The sequence below is a fragment of the Chelonia mydas genome, chromosome 1, assembly GCF_015237465.2.
Source record: "Chelonia mydas isolate rCheMyd1 chromosome 1, rCheMyd1.pri.v2, whole genome shotgun sequence".
In the NCBI taxonomy this organism is placed as follows: domain Eukaryota; kingdom Metazoa; phylum Chordata; order Testudines; family Cheloniidae; genus Chelonia; species Chelonia mydas.
In genome coordinates, this window is record NC_057849.1 from 215,089,305 (window position 1) to 215,107,009 (window position 17,705).

The 17,705-nt window shown below is 43.4% G+C and overlaps 1 protein-coding gene across 5 annotated transcripts in view; it reads right to left on the reverse strand.

The window, feature by feature from the left end:
- The window catches only part of RIMKLB (ribosomal modification protein rimK like family member B), an 82,972-nt gene extending 67,036 nt beyond the window's left edge, over window positions 1-15,936 (reverse strand). For 4 of the 5 annotated variants that reach the window (XR_006284024.1, XR_006284007.1, XR_006283998.1 and 1 more), the window contains exons 1-3: window positions 14,908-15,825; window positions 13,443-13,956; window positions 6,911-7,133 (exon numbers count right to left, since the gene is read on the reverse strand). Coding sequence is in view for 1 of the 5 variants with exons in the window: in XM_043522968.1 (XP_043378903.1) it covers window positions 6,911-7,085 (175 nt within the window). In the remaining 4 variants the exon portion in view is untranslated. Of the gene's footprint in view, window positions 1-6,910; window positions 7,134-13,442; window positions 13,957-14,907 lie in introns of all 5 variants that reach the window. The other variant, XR_006283992.1, reaches the window with a different exon arrangement.
- Between the last annotated feature and the right edge of the window lie 1,769 nt (window positions 15,937-17,705).

Here is a 17,705-nt window from a genome sequence, read left to right on the forward strand (position 1 = left end):
TCATGAAAGAGCCTCTCTGTTTTACCTCACCACCTCTCTTCTCCAATATCAGAGGCAAGGAGGAGCTACTACTCTCAAACTGCTAATAATTACAGAGCAAGGTTTTCAAAGATGGAAGTTCAGGTGAACAATTTTGGTGGAAAGGGGGTTCAGAGTTCCTTAGTGATGTTCTCACCAGCATCTAGGTCCTATGCTCCATTTCTCTGATAGCCAGCTTCTTTAAAAAAAAAGAAAAACAAAAAAAAAACATGCAAGACCTATACACAGGCAAGGGACAAAAACCTACTCAATTCTATACAGATAACCATTGGGTTATATACCTTTGTCCATCTCCCTCTTCCACTCAGAGCAAAATTGTTCCCTATAGTCTATTCTCCAGAGCTTTGTCTACTCTAGTTTTAAATGTCCCAACCAAAAGAAAGAGGGACAAACTGGGCATGAGGAATGTTCCCTTGGGAACATTACCCTTGGGAAGACTATTCCATAGTTTAACAGAACTCTTACTGTTAGCAAATGTTTTCTAACAGCCAGACTAAAGTCACACAGTTTTGCTCAATTTCATCCCATTTACTTCTAGTCACGTTCAGAAGAACGCAGCAATTGCCATACCAGATCAGATCAGTAGTCCATCTAGTTTAATAATGCAATACCCTATCTCCAACAGTGGCCAGCAGCAGATGCTCCATGTAGGGTACAAGAACCCTGAAGTTGGCAGTTATGGAGTATCCTGCCCATAGGGAAAATCACCCTCCACTTCCTTTAAGGCAGGGGTTCTCAAACTGGGGGTCAGGACCCCTCAGGGGGTCATGAGGTTATTACATGGGGGGGTAGCAAGCTGTCAGCCTCCACCCCAAACTGCGCTTTGCCTCCAGCATTTATAATGGTGTTAAATATATTAAAGTGTTTTTAATTTATTGGGGGGGGGGGGCTGTCGCACTCAGAGGCTTGCTACATGAAAGGGGTCGCCAGTATGAAACTTTGAGAACCACTGCTTTAAGGTCTGGTTTATGCCCCAACTCATGAAAGGTTTCTATCCCTTCCAAACTTTAAAAAAAAAAAAATTACTGTAATTCTGGATGTTCGCCGTTTCCCTATAAATATACAATCCTGTTTTGAATCCTGCTAACTTTTTGACCTGAGTGGTGTTTTATGGCAAGGAGTTCCACTGTTAACAGTGCACTGTATAAATGGATAATGTATTTCCTTTCATCAGTTTTCAACTTGCTGCCTTTCAATCTCACTTAGTGCGCCATTGCTCTTATTTTGTGAGAAACAGTGAACAGAAGGGCCCAATCTACTTTCTCTGTACCATTCATTATTTTGTATGACAACTTTTTATATCCTCTGTTATTCATCTCTTTTCTAAGGTAAACAGTCCTAGTCTTTTTAATCTCATCATAAGCAAGTTTTTTCTTGTTGCTGATCATTCTTCTCTCTGAACCTCTGCTGTTTCTGCCAGATTTTTGAAACAGGATGACTACAACTGCACACAAGCAGAGTGAAAATGTGCCATTGATTATACAAAACAACATGCTGAAAGATTTTTTTTTTTTTTTTTTTTTTTTTTAAAGTTACAACCTTAATTCTAGCATTTCCGAACTTGCGGGTTCTTGACTTTTCAAACTTAAAGTTTTGGGTTTTTTTTTAAAATGTAATGTCTTAAGTTTTTAAACAAAGAAAAAAGGCAAACACAAACTCCATTATACACAATCGTAACCACCAGCTTCCCCACACCATGTGTTAGCAGCATTTGAACCCTACACCTCCAGACCTGCAGTAGATGATTTGTGATTTGATCTATGATTTGTGCTAAAATAATATGAGCTGGCAGCAGCAGTAGGTCATTATCCTCTGTGGATCAGTCACTTGAGAAGAAAGAGTGGATTATATCTGCAGGGAGTTAAAATATAAGAATGGCTATACTTGGTCCATCTAGCCCAGTATCTTTTCTTCTGACAGTGGCTAATGCTAGATGCTTCAGAGGCAATTAACAGAACTGGGCAATTACTGAGTGATCCATCCCCTGTCATCCAGGCCCAACTTCTAGCAGTCAGAGGCCTATGGACATCCAGAGCATGGGGCTGCGTCCCGGACCATCTTGGCTAACAGCTATTGAAGAACCTATCCATTAACTTTTCTCATTCTTTTTTGAACCTAGTTATACTTTTGACCTTCCCAACAACCCCTGGCAATGAGATCCACGGACTGACTGTGTGTTGTGTGAAGAAACACTTCCTTTTGTTTAGTTCTAAACCTGATGCCTATTAATTTCATTGGACAACTCCTGCTTCCTGTGTTATACAAAGGGGTAAATAACGCTTCCTTATTCCCTTTCTCCATGCCATTAATGATTTTATAGATTTCTATCACATTCCCCCTTAGTCATCACTTTTCCAAGCTGGAGAGTCCTAGTCTTTTTAATCTCTCCTTGTACAGAAGCTGTTCCATATCCCTAATCATTTTTGTTGCCTTCCAAAAAAGATATTACCATTGGAAAAAGTACAGAGTGGCAGGGAATACAGAACTGCACACAGTGTTCAAGGTACGGCCGTACCATGGATTCATATAGTGGCATTATGCTATTTACGATCTTATTATCTATCCCTTTCCAAATGGTTCCTAACACTGTTAGTGTGCAGTGGCAGTCAAACTGATTGGATGTTTTCAGAGAACTATCCACAACTCCTAGATTCTTTCCTGAGTGGTAACAGATAATTTAAACCCTATCATTTCATATGTATAGTTAGGATGTTTTCCAATGTGCATTATTCTGTATTTATCAACATTGAATTTCATCTGTCATTTTGTCACCCAGTCTTGTGAAATCCATTTTGAACTCTCTCAGCCTGCTTTAGATTTCTCTATCTTAAGTAATTTTGAATCATCTGCAAATTTTGCCACTTCATTGTTTACCCCTTTTTCCAGATCATTTATGAATATGTTGAACAGCACTGGGCCCAGTACAGATCCTTGGGGAACCCCGCTATTTACCTCTCTCCATTCTAAAATCTGACCATTTATTCCTACCCTTTGTATTCTATCTTTTAACCAGTTACTGATCCATGAACGGACCTTCCCTCTTATATCATGACTGCTCACTTTGATTAAGAGCCTTCAGTAGGGACCCTGTCAAAGACATTCTGAAAATCTAAGTACCCTAATGCGACTGGACCACATTTGCCCATGTTTGTTGAACACCCTCAAAGTATTCTAATAGACTGGCAAGGCATGATTTCGATTTAGAAAAGCCATGTTGGCTCTTCCCCAACATATCAAGTTCAGCTGTGTGTCTGATAATTCTGTTCCTTACTACAGTTCCAAGCAACTTATCTGGTACTGAAGTTAGGCTTTCCAGCCTGTAATTGCTAGAATCACCATTGGACCCTTTTTAAAAAATTGTCATTACATTAGCTATCCTCCAGTCATCTGGTACAGAGGCTTATTTAAGTGATAGATTACATACCACAGTTAGTAGTTCTACAGTTTTGTGTTTCAGTTCATTCAGAACTCTTGGGTGAGTACCATCTAGCCCTGGTGACCTATTACTGTTTTATTTATCAATTTGTTCCAAAACCTCCTCTATTGACACCTCAATCTAGGACAGTTCCTCAGATCTGTCACCTAAATTGTATGGCTCCAATGTAGGAATCTCCCTCACATCCTCTGCAGTGAAGACCGATGCAAAGAATTCATTTAGCTTCTCTGCAACTGTCTTGTCTTCCTTGAGTGCTCCTTTAGCACCTCTATCATTCAGTGGTCCCACTGATTGTTTGGCAGGCTTCCTGCTTCTGACATACTTTAAAAAAAAAAAAAAAAAAAAAAAAAAAAGTGTCTTTTGGTAGCTACTCTTCAGATTCTTGGTTGGCTTGCCTAATTATATTTTTACACTTGATTTGCCAGAGTTTATGCTCATTTCCATTTTCCTCAGTAGGTTTTTACTTCCAATTTTTAAAGAACGCCTTTTTGCCCTGACTCTTTTACTCTGTTGTTTAGTCATGGTGGCCTTATTTTGACCCTCTTTGCTTTTTTAGTTATTATTTTGGGGCATACATTTAATTTGAGCCTAGAGCCTTATGTTGTTTTTAAAAAGTTTCCATGCAACTTGCAGGCATTTCACTCTTGTGACTGTTCCTTTTAATTTCCATTTAACTACCTTCCTCATTTTTGTGTAGTTCCCCTATTTGAAGTTAAATGCTACTTTGGTGGCCTTCTCTGGTATTTTCTCCCCCACAAGTATGTTAAATTTAATTACATTATGGTCGCAATTATTGAGCAGTTCAGCCACTCAGGACTAAATCAAGAATTGCTTCCCCCTCATGGGTTCCAGGACTAGCTGCTTCAAGAAGCAGTCATTAACGGTGTCCAGAAATTTTCTCTCTACATGCATTGTGAGGTGACATGTACCCAGTCAATATGATGATAGTTGAAATCCCCATTACTGAGTTTTCTGTTTTTGTAACCTCTCTAGTCTCCCTGAGCATCTCACAATTACCATCACCATCTTGGTCAGTAGTATATGCCTACTGCTATACTCTTTATTATTAAAGCATAGAATTTCTATCCATAGAGATTCTGTGGTATAATTTGGTTCATTTAAGATTTTTATTATATTTGACTATGCTTTCTTTCACATATAGTCCTACTCCCCCACCTGCATAACCTATTCTGTCATTCCTATACATTTTATACCCCGGTATTACCATGTCCATTGATTATCACCGTTCCACCAAGTTTCTGTGATGCTTATCATATCAATATCCTCATTTAACACCAGGCACTCAAGTTCACCTATCCTAGTATTTGGACTTCTGGCAGTTGTATACAAGCACTTATAAAATTTGTTTATATTTTGTTGTCTGCTTTCATGTGATCTAATTGAGTAGGACTCTCATTTGTCTGTTTCTCTTCAGCTCCTACCTGTACACTTTATCAACTTCTCTCCTCTCCTCTTTACTAGGACATAGAGTTGTCCCATTTTACAGATAGTGTAGCCAAGCACACAGCACTAGCAGATTCTTTCTGAGAGGCAGTGTGATAAAATGAATGAGCTTGGATTTGCCATATTAAATATGTGGATTCCATTCCCAGCTGCCAGAGTGACCTTCTGTAGCTTCTCAGTGGAGTATGATGCCTTGTTCAATAATAGTTCTGTGCCCTTCACAACCCTGTACACAAGTTAGTATAAGAGATGAGCACAGAACACATTTCTACTGGATCTATTCCAGCTTTCCTTCCCCTAAGCCAAACGGGTATTTTGATGGGGATGGGTAGACAGTGGCGGAAGCAACAGTGGAAGATGACAGATTCATTTTGCCTGTGTCCCATCTGGAGATTTGGTACTGTATATAGGTGCAATCACAGGGGGGAAAAAGCCTGCAAGGCAGGGGGAAGAGATGACTAGGAGGGAGAATGTGGTTCAAGAAAAGACAAAAATAAGGAGAGAGGAAGGCTAGCCCGAAGCAAATTTCTCTTCCCACCCTTCCAGCACATTTTATATCACTCCTTTAAACAAATATAAATGTTACTTATGGTATTTTGCATCACCAAGGAGAAAATAAAGTAAAAATGTTGAAACGCTGGGGCACATCCTCTCTGTCCATCCTTCCCAGCAGCTGTGCCTATGGTTCTGTGTAGTTGCCTTAGCCCAGCACAGGGACAGTAGCGAAGCATGCTCGATGCAGACAGAATCTTCTGAAATTTTAGCAGTAAGACTCTCATAAATGCTGTAGAGTACATCAACTACTTTAAACTGCCAAATCTGAACAGACTTCATGGGGAAAATACAAAACACCTATTTGACCACAGGACCATCTCCTTGACAAATGTCACATTCCTCATACAAATCTCAGAGCATTAGAAATCTTAAAGGTTGAAAAGATTTTGATAATGGGAACTGCTAGACAACTTTACGTAAGTGTCACTATTGCTCCTCTTGTAATAGTGGCATTGTATTTTCAATATTATTTTACATCCCGTTCCTTATACATCTAACATCTTGTTTTCCTTTTGATCACTACTGAAGAGATATTCACTGATTGTCCACAGCACCACCAACCACCTTTTCCCAAACCATTATAGATAATTCAGAACCCACTAAGGTGTAGTAGTAGTTCAAATTATTTTGATGTGCAGTACTTCGCATTTGTCAACACTGAATTTCATTTTGTTTTTGTTTTTTTAAGTCCTGTCTTCAGTTTTGACTAACCTAAATAACTATGCATTGTTGAAATTTTACTTCCTGACCGCTCACCACTTCTTCCAGATACCTTTTCATTTAGGTGTTTACACTCATCATATAACTCAGTCATCTTTTAACTAAGCTACAGATATTCAACTATTTTAATCGCAATATAAATCAATCCTTCCAACCCCATGACCACTCATATTACTCTTCTCTGAAATTTCCTTTCAGTTTGTTTGCTTGCTTGACTATCTGGGCTGAGTTCAGAACCCAACCTGCAGAGAGATATTGATGGGTTACCCTCACAGCTTCCCCTAAACATAAGTAATCAACTTACAAATGCACACAAAATTAAATGAAGTCAATTCTCTTTCACTCAGCAATCCTGGAGGTAGTTAACCTTGTATTAGTTCACTATTGTCTGTTGGAGAGAAACCCCTCATACAGTAAGGCTGGGTTGCCAAAACATGACCCCATGGCTCTAAAACAGACTTGCTCCCCTCATTCTGCAGAGGGAGAACAAAGCTTATCCAACTGCAAGCCAACAATTTCTATTTGATGATCAAGTACCCAAAAGCAATGCATTTATACGAAATATTAATTTAGATTAGGTGTACTGATCCTGGCATATGTGCACTTCATTGTCATGAAGTTTAGCCACCCCTGTATTACAATCTCCTTGTCAGATCCCCTCCCCAGCCCACACTCCAACCTTCACTTCATCCTCACCCAAGTTTCCATGCTCAATGGTCAGTACCACTTCATCCATCACCAAGGCCCGAAAGTCTAGTTCCTCTTCACAGCACTTGGCCTTGAGCGCCCTCAGGATCTCCTGTTGAGGGTAGTCTTCCCTGATACGACGATCTGTTAAGAACCACAGCCTGGGAGCAACTGAGCTGCACATCTTGTTTTACTAGTCTTGCAACCTCCGGGATCTCCTTTTAATGGAACTCTAAGTAAGGGAGAAGATAAGAAATCAGACTACAAAGGTTTCTGTCCACATGCTTCCCACCATCCCTCAGATCTCTTCCCTGTACACACAGCTCTGTCCTTGGTTTAGAGGGGAGAAAAAAAATGTATCTATATAGCATTTCCTATCCAAGGATCTCAAGGAAGCAATCAATGTCTTATAAATATTAATTAAGCTTCACATCTCCCTTATGCGGATATTCAATATTATCCCAATTTATTGATGGAAAAACTGAAGCATACAGAGATGCAGTAACGTGCTTAAGACAATACACTGAGCCTATGGCAGAATCAGGACTCAGGTCTGAGTCCCAGTTCTGTTCCTTAGTCACAAGGCCATCCTTCCTCACACACAGAAAATATCAGTGGATTCCAACCCACTCCCACAAGTGGTGCAAAGTACTGAATTTGAACACTGTTGGTAGAGATGATCCCACTAAGTGACTAGTGAGGCCATATGGATTTGCATTGCTGTTGCTCCCCATGCTTTGGCTATATAGAGGACATCAGTCTCTAGTGACGTTTTACCATCTGCTAACATCATTAAAAACCGTAAAGCAATCAAGGCAGACTGATATGCAGACTGAAAAATCCACTCCATTGGTGTGTAAGAAACCTTCCTTGATGAATTTGAGGAAGCATGAGGTAAGCAAAAGAATACAAGAAAACTTAAGACTTTCATTTGTTTAAATATGAAGTTTCCTATTCTCCTGGTTGCGAAAAAAAGGAAAAGAAAAGAAAACTCTTCTGAATACGACCTGAAACAGGTACTATCTACTGAAGGACTTGTCTATGCTGAGATTTTCCCTGGAAACAGCCATCAGTGGCCAGTAACTGGTAGACACTCAAAGTATAGACAGGCAAAGCTGCTACTCAAGGCTTTCCCAAGCAGCAGCAGGATGAAATTAAAACTGGCCATTTTCACCTGGTATTTGGAACCCAGTGGACAGCAAGGAAACTGTCAAGAACCATATCAACATCACAATACTGTTATTGCTTTGGAAACCTAGGAGCAGCAGCAGGGCCAAGGACCAGAGCTCTTCATGCAGGAGGAAGGACAAAACCAACTGCTGGGGGAGGGCAAGTAAGGGAGCAGACCTGCCTCCTGTGGCAGACAAGAAGGTCTTGCAGAAGAAGTGTGAGAGGGAGCACCTTCTCCTCCCAGCTGTGAAAGGGTGTGTGGAGTGGAGAGGGCAGGATTCAAGTTTTATACCCCCAGTACACAGAAGTTACAATACAAAAGTCCCAAAGCAGTGTCCACAGCACCCCAGTCACAATAATTTCTCCTTCCAAGCACCAAAAGTGGCAAGGGGCAGGGGAAGTCTGGGCTTATGCCTGGGCCTCACTGGCTGACAATTCCCCAGCCCTGCCTTACTTCATCTTTCATATTAGCCTCTGGGAAGTAGGTTAAGGTTTCCTTCTATGGCTAGCAGGTTACTGAAGCTCTGCTGGCAACATACTTAAATAAGCACTGGAAGAGGATATATAGTTCAGAAACAGCAGAACATAAGAACAAAGGAAAAGCCAAGTTCAGGAGGTTTCTAGTCAATTTATCCTCCTTTCTACTCCCTACAAACATCTTCTTACTATCAATAGACAGAAACAGACCACTTACTGTCTCTCCCCTCAAAAGCATGCTATGCCCATTAGAAAGGCAGACCCACCTCATTTTAAATCCAGCCATAGAGCATTAAGTGTGTAAAGAAAACAGACAGATGTTTTGATTTTTAAGACCACGTCAATCAGAAGCCATTACAGATCTGCAGCATGTGTTTCAAGGGACTTGTCTACACAGGGAAGTTAGTGCACACTAAGCTAGGGTGTGAATTTAAAGTGCACTTGTTACTCCCACACTAATTCCCGATGTAGATACACTTACTGCACACTAACAGTGCTCCCAGGCAGTTTAGCTTAGTACACTTCCAAGGTGCATTAAGCTAACATGCACAAAGGCACCCCGTGCAGTGAGAGTGTCCGTGTAGTAAGTTAGTACAGAGTATCTAACATGCACCAGCTACTTCACTCTTTTTCCCTACATAGACAAGCCCTAGGTCTCATTCCCTGGCCCCAATATCAAAACCAGTGTCAAGTACTCTCACCTGTACTTGTTTTCTACTCCTTCTTGCCACTAATGTGCCCCTCAGTTCTTCTGCCAAGAGGAATCTCTTCCCTGCACTTCCCCTTTCTCAAATCTCTTCTTCCCAACATAACACCCCTTCCATCCTTGAAAGCTGCACTCAGCCATCTCCTTCCTGAATATTTCAGCCAGAAAGCAATTCACCAGCAGAGATAGGAAAAAACAAAAAAAAACAAAACTTACAAATCCTAGCTCCCAGTCCTCTGCTCTGCTAGCACTATACCACATGATCACCACCTCTTTCACATCCTAAGTAGGCCATGCTGGGGTGTAAAGACATCTTATCCCCACTACTTTAGTATTTCTGATCAAAGTCTGGACAATTCAGCTTCAAGCTCTCATTAGAACTCTTCAGTCAGTCAAAATTACTTATTAGGGACACATTGAAAATATTACAATTTGTTCTGGTAACGCCAGCATCTCAAGGGTCCTGCCCACATTCTCAAGAATATTCTGAGGAAAATGTGCCTGTCAGAGCTTGTCTACACTTAAAAGGCTGCAGCATCTCCGATGCAGCTGTGCTGCACCAATGCAGCTTCACTGCTGTAGTGATTCAGTGAAGAAGCTACCTACACCAATGGGAAGGCTTCTCCCATCAGCGTAGGAAATCCACCTCACAGAGAGGCAGCAACTATGTCAAGGGGAGAAGCCTTCTCATCAATATAGCATTGTCCACACCAGGAACTAGGTCACTATAACTGCATATAACTGAAAAGTCCACTCCTCTGAGGAATGCAATAAGACTGACATAAGTTACTAGTGTAGACCAAGCCTCAGACAGCTAAACGCAGCATCAGCTTTTAAGTATGATATGCTTTCAAGAACTCCTCCCCGGAAACTAACCCCACCCACCTGGATCTAACAGACACACAGCCTGAGACAATGCTGGGTGTGTGTTAAACATTTTCTGCAGTGTCTATGGGAGTACCAAATCCAAAATATGCATGCGTGAGGGAGAAGGAAAAACAGGAAATATTTAAATATCTTCAGAGATCAGAAGTGGTTGAAAAGCCTTTGCACTGAAAGCCACAATGGCCAAACTGGGAACAATCTCTCAGCAGGTGCTCAACCCACTTACCTGATCAAAAGTGACAACAAAAAACCCATCAAGGACAACAGCTAACTGAATGTCAGACTATCCCTGCAATCACAGATTGCATCTGCTTCAGAGATTAAATCAATCAGTCACAAAACCTCCAGTGATTTGATTATGGATGGAATCAAAGTGCCATCTCAACTTTTAGCTCTAATACTGCTGATGCTAGGTTTCACTCTAGCATCTCCACACCAGCTCCTTTTCCCTTCGTTTGCAGTCTTCCTCAGGGTACATCTCTACATGGGAATAAAAGACCTGAGGCTGTGTCGCAGGCGTTTAATTGCTGTGTAAACATACCCTGGTTGTCATCTTGTTCCCTGCAACAGTCTAGTGGAACACACCTATACTGCCTCAAATCATATAAGGTTTTATTCACTAAGCATGAAGGGAGATCAGACTGGCTGTCTTTAGAGTCCTAGAAACCTGAAGTCCTCTGTTTACACTCAGAAGTGGTACAGCAAAAGCTTCCTATCCCCACCAACACACCCTTGCCCTGTACATAAGGAACTACTTCCAGGAGCGAGAGGGGAGTTCAGTCTCCATGGACCACTCATTCCTGGTCTCCAGACTAGCGACAGCCAACAAAAGGGACAATTGTGGTATTGTATTTTTTGTTTTTGATGTGAAGAGTTTTCCTTTAGAAGATGAGAATCCAACAATTCATTTTATATTGTGCAAACTGAATAACTGTCAAGATAGTAACTCCTTTAGGTATTACTGACAAATGGCTGAATTAGAATCAATCATCTAGTGTAGAAGTAAAATTGTTCCATAACCCTTTTCCTCAAAGTCGCCACTGTTACAAGAGCTGCTGCATTTAAAAAACAAAAAACAAAAAAAAAACAAAAACAAAACCACACACACAATTTCTTCCCTGCAGGAATGCTGAATGAAATTCCAGATGTTTCACAACATTAGGACTCCATGTCATTTAGCCTCAATTGTCTGGCTTGTGATCTGTGGTTGTGGTAGAGTCCTACTGTCTACAGAATGCTCTGGGGCACAAGATATTGGAGAAGATCTCTCACATTAACTTGTTTCTAGTCTTTGGGTTAGATCCTGGTCTCAGTTACATCACAATGTATCCAAAGCAACTCCAGAGTTAATAACTGGGGAGCAGAATAATAGATCTCCAGGTCTGTTTGATCCCTGCCAGCTCGGATTTGAGGGCTATCACGGTAATCAATAATGGGGGAAAAAAACTGATCATCCCAAGGAGAAGGTGGTGATCAGGAAAAAAAATCCCCACCCACCACCCTTTACTATGTACAGCATTGCATGCTCTTGTTTATGATTTGTAACAAAAGCACCTATGCTCTCTTTGGCACATTATTGGGAGAGGAAGGGTATTTTACTTTCCACAAAATCATCATGAATTAGCTGATGCTGGACTACACTTTAAACAGAACAAGTGCCTCTTTCATGATAGCAATTTCTGCAACCCTATTTTGGAGGCCACACCTTAAGACAGTGGGATCAATAGCTACAAGACTAGCAAAGGACCTTTGAGAGATTGTTATAAATAGAGGTAAGGAAGATGGCTAGCCCATGGTTCATCAGAATTATTATTGCAATGTCACAGATGAGATGGATGGTATTTTGCTAACTGTCCCACCCTATCATACATTGGTAGGAAAGACTCTGGCTGAATTTCACAGTTATTGTGCAAGGGGAGCGAAGTGGTAATTGACCACATTATGGAACCAGAACTGCTCTTTATGTCATGCTGAAAGAAGAACACTATCAAAAACAATTTTAAATTGAAGTACAAAACTCAGCTAATTCTACCTTCTGTGCACAGTTACCAAGGCAATCAGCACCTAAGAAAAAACTTACAGAAATAGTTATGCATCAAGAGTATATCCAATAGGAAAGATATTCACAGATAAGGACTTATTAAAAAGAAAGCTTTTGACCATTTATTATATTACTTTAAAATAAAAAACAAAACAAATGCTACCCTCTCTCCTGTCACTACAGCTAAACAGGGATGCCCAGGGACAACCACAAGTAGTAGAGTCCCTTTATTACAGAAATAAGAATTAGTTGCAGTTTTTATAAGATCGTGTACAAACATGACTGCTTCAAGGTCTTTAGAAAAGACTACAAAAACAATGGAATAAGAAAGAAAAGAAAGAAAGGCAGGCAGGCAGGCCATGGTATCCTGAATAGCAGCAGTGCAATCTGTCCATCACTCCTGCATGTCATCTGCCTTCCCCATATATACATTATACAATTTAAAATCACTGCAGGCAGGTGAATCCAAAGCACACCTCTTTGAAAGCATATGCACTGTACTCACACACCCCTCTTCCTCATCCCCCTTGGATTTTTGTAGAGATCACTGCAGTCAATGGAGGAAGGAATATATTAAGCATACTGATAAACAGACTGCAGAAGGGCACAAAATAAAATCATCTTCCTTCTTCACCCCCTTCCCCCAATTCCTTCCCCGTATGCCCACTCCTGCAGATAGGCAAATACTCAATTGGATCCTCTGACTGAATCCCATACTACTTTTATCTGTTCAATCTCTTCCCTTCAACTGAGTAATCTTAAAGATACCAGCAGCCCTTCTCCACAATCCCCCTCAAGACACACACATCCCCGCCCCCTTTCTTTCCTCATCTCTCCAGGCTTGTAAGTAGATGATAACATTCTTCACCCATACACCCCAGTTTCTGATCGCCAATGAGGAATCTATTCCCTTGCCTCCCTGCCTTACAAAGCTGATACTGGTCAACATTAACGCCCCCCAACACTTGACCTGTAAACATCTCCTTTCTCTCATAGCTGTCACAGCTATTACACTCCTCTTTAGTATGCGCATAATGTATAAATTCCCCATTGCTTTTTGAGACCAGCATGCCTCTGTCCTTACCACCACCACCACCCTGCAGAGTGGGTGTGTGATATAAACCCCCCTTTCCTGATCCATGTACATAGCCACTTCTCTCAGATCCCTTCCCCCACCCTGCTCTCAATCTCTGTGCATGCCTCTCTCCTAGCAGTGGGGGAGGGGAAAAAAGCATTGAATGAATGAATGTGGTATGACTTACCAGAGGTTTGGTGAGTAGGGGGTAGGAGATGAAGGGTTGTCAAAGATGGGTGCTTCTTTCAGTACCCCCAGTAACTGGTGCTTCAGTCCTGGCTCTCTCAGTGAAGGCTTGCTGGTACCCTTCTTTCCTTGGTGCCCCCTGAGAAGAGGGTGCTAATGAAGTCCTCGCAGGGCCTCTCTGATCTGCACTCCAAGGGAGGGAGCAGTGTCCTGCTGGAGCCCCCAAAGCCAGGAAAGGAGCGATGAGGATTATGTTCTCCTGGTACTACAATGGGTGATGCCTGGCTTGTGCCCCCAGGGACCAAGGTATGTTGGGGAAGGGGGTGGGGGATATTAAAAGTGATTCCCAGCTCCTCCCCCCCTCGGGGGAGAGGAGGGTGGGGAAGAGAAGTGAAGATATTGATGTAGAGCTGTGGCAGCCTGCGCAAAAAAATAGATTCAATCCAATAAGCCCCTCGCGTCTCTGCTTCCTCAGAACTGAACCCCTAACTGTCTGAGTCTGGAATCACCAACACCTATGGAAAGAAAGACATATTAGACACAAAAAACCCAACCTATTAAACAGGAAATGAGATTGCAACCTGGAGAAAAGAGAATGAGAGACGCAAGACACTAAGAAAAAGCTGAGCAAAAATCAGATGGATATAATTTTGGGGGGAATGACTTTAAGTAAAACAAAATAATTTACATAAAATATATGAAATTAGAAGTCTTAAAAGGAAACAAATGAGGTTCCACTTGGGCAATTGTGTGTTTAACACAGATAAATCAATATATATATCTTAATACAGGCAGAAAATTCTATGCTTTAAAAGAATAAAATTTTATTCTACACACTTTAAATATCACATTTTGAACCCAATCAAGACAAAAATTAGATTAACAGAACCATGTTTAAGGTCAGAAGCATGCTCATGTGAATGAAATCACAGCCTCCTAAAGCCCAGTGGTTTCTAAACAGAAGCAAATAACCAAAAGATAAAATTCATTTCTAAAAAGTGTTTGCTTATATGATGCAATACATTTAATTATTATAAAATTAAATGCTTGTACAGCCCTTTCATCGTCCTTGGCACTATATATCGTAAGTGCCTGATCGTAGAAGTTCACACTACACAATTATCCTTTTAAAAATCAAAAAGGCAACAAAAGAGAAAAAGAAACCCAGTTAAAAGGGTTTTGTTAGAAGTATGTGATACAATGCAAACATACTGAAAGCATACAAAAAACACCCCCATATTTGCACACCTTTATGTACAAAAAGGTTTTAATATCTGTTTACACGTTGATGCATGTGAATATACACAGACGCCTGCAAGCACGAGTGCGTAAATGCAGATATTAAAGTACACAAATAAATACCACACAGATACAGAATTATCACAGCAGACGTGAGTCTGAGGTGGAGGACACAGCACGATTTCAAATTCAAGCCAGAAGAAACGTGGTTTTTTAAAGACACAAACCTGGCCGCTGCTTCTGTCCTCCCGGGCAGGATTGTGTGTGATGGTTGGAAAGTTGGGGATGGAGAATTTAAAATTCTCCCCTTCTCCGCCAGGGACAGTGTAAAATACACATATGGGACCCAACTAAACCAGTGGAAACCAGGGGGGAAATGGAGAGAGAAGAGGGATAATCCCGAGAAAACTGGCCACTAATTAACCCACCCACCGAGAAAGAGGCTCCCGGCCATGCCCCCAGTAATAGCTATCCACAGCAGCCCCCCCTCCCCCCAAATTATTCATGCTACTTAGGGCAGCTAATCAACCCGCCCAAACGTCCCCCATCTGGTCCGCAGTTGAGCTCCCCGCCACACACGCCCCTGGCCTTCACACCCGCTACAACCAGGCTGGAAAGAACAACCGCCCCCCAAGGTCCCCAGCGGCCCAGCCCGCCCTCCAGGCTAGGGGCGCGGCGCGGGGGCCGGGCTGCTGGAGGGGGCCCCGTGGAGACTCGCCCCCCCGAGAGCAGGAGTCGCACGGCGACGCTGGGTGAGGGGGTGACGGTCGCCCCTTCCCTCGGCCCCCTCCGCTGTCTCCCGCCCCCTCTGACGGGGAGAGGCGGCAGCCCGGACTCGGCTGTTCCCTGCTGCGCCCTCCTCCCCCCGCTGCTCCTGCTGCGGATGCTCCACTCGCAGAGCCGCCGCCGCCGCCTCCTGCGCTGGCTGGGGCCCGACTGAGCCGGCCCAGCGGGAGCGCGCGAGGCCCCGAACGCTAACATACGAGAGGGGTGGCCGCTGGGCGAGCACGCGCACTGGGCAGAATCCCCCCTCGGCGCCGCAGCGGCTCGCGGCTGCCTCAGGTTGCGCGAGAGGCGCCGAGGCATCCGCCCTCGTCCTCCAGCCCGCGCTGCCTCAAGCAGCCCACGCGCCACAGCGCGCCGGGGCAACAGAGCCCGGGGCGGGAATAACCGTCACTCTGCGCCGTGCCCACTCCGGCCCCGCCCCTCTCACCAGCCTCCAACCCGGAGTAGCCCCAGGTTATTCCTGGTCACCCTCCTTGCCTGTCACAGGCCTGTTCTGAGGGTGAGGCCCCAGGCTAAGTGCGTGTGACATGCCACCCTGCACGCCCTGCGCATGTGGGACACGCCTGACCCAACTCAGCCGAGACACGTGTGACCCTCTTGCCCCCCTGTGACACACTCATCCCACTGCCCTGAGTGTTGGGCACTCCCAGCCCACCACCCTGCATGGCCAACACAAGTGTGAGACACCCATCCTGCTGCCCTGACATATGACACACGCAGTCACCTCTACCCGTACATGAGCGACACACCCGCTACGCCTGCCATCACCTACCCACCATGTTTCACACAGACTGACATGAGCGTGACACACAGACACCACCCCACTTCCCCCATGTGCCTGACACAGTAATACTGTTGGCAATAAATGGTTCTTCTGACACACCCAACACAGTAGCCAACCCCTTGCCCACCAATATGTGTGACACACCTCTCATGCTTCCCCTCATACCCACACTTGTGATACACCTAATTGTCTACCCTCTATGCACTACACGTACAACACACCTAACATACTGACTGTCCTGACCCATATCCCCAAACGTGAACACACTAGACATCCTTTGCCATCACGACACACCTAACGCATCATCTGTTGTCCCCATGCACTCCGACTCGCACCAACCTATACTCCCAACATGCTGTCCCAGGCCCATCCATACAAATGTAACATTCCTCCCTTATACCTTTTATCCCATGTGTGATGCATCCAATACACGAATGCTACCCTTCATTCCCTCACATGTGTGACATGCCCAAAACATTAGCTGTCCTATGCTCCCCCACATCTGAAACATCCAATACACTGCACAGCATCACAATGAGTATATGATACACTTAACTGGCCACTCGTGTCTAACATCTAACACACTATCAAAACCATGACACACACACCCATCATGCGACCCCACATTCCCACAGAGATAACATTCCTACCAATCTACCTCTGGACACACTTACATGTGACACATCCAGATGGCTGACCTTCATCACCACACATCTGATATGCCCAACTTACCGCCCTTTGCTCTCATGTGTGACATTCCCAACCCACCAGCCTGCATGTGTAATACTCTCAACCTGTGCCTTCTGAGGTATGCCCAATCACTGCCTGGCTCCACCAAAGATGTGACACACATAACCTGCCATCTCTAGCATTCACAAATGTGACATACCTGTCTCAATGCCTTGTCCCCAATGTGTGATACGCCCAAACAGCCACACTGCCATGCATGTAACACGCCCATCCTGCTTCTCTTCACCTCCCAGGCACGTGATAGACCCATCTCAACCAAGTGCCCTGCTCTTCCACGTGAATGACTGATGCCGTCTATGTCCCCATGGATGAAAAACCCATTCCAATTACCATCAGCATACATGACACACCCAGAGCCATTCCAGCTGTGAATACTGCAGCCGCAGGGATCACCTGGATATGGGTGTGTCATGCATATTCCATACAAAAGACCCCATGTACTCTGTGGCACGATGGGCCCATTTTCTGCAGCATCAACCCCCAAATTATCTGGCAGAAACCCCAAAACTCTACTGCAATGCAAATTTATTTTACTACCATGTAATACCCTTTATTCCTAGCCCCTCCCCTTCTACCCTGCCTCCCCCAGCCAGATGTACAGCTCACAGTTAAAAATACTCACTGATGTAAACACTGTTGATTATTTTCAACAGTGACTTTTTTGAAGATGTTTGTTTTCTGGGCTCTCCAAAGCAACCTGGTGTG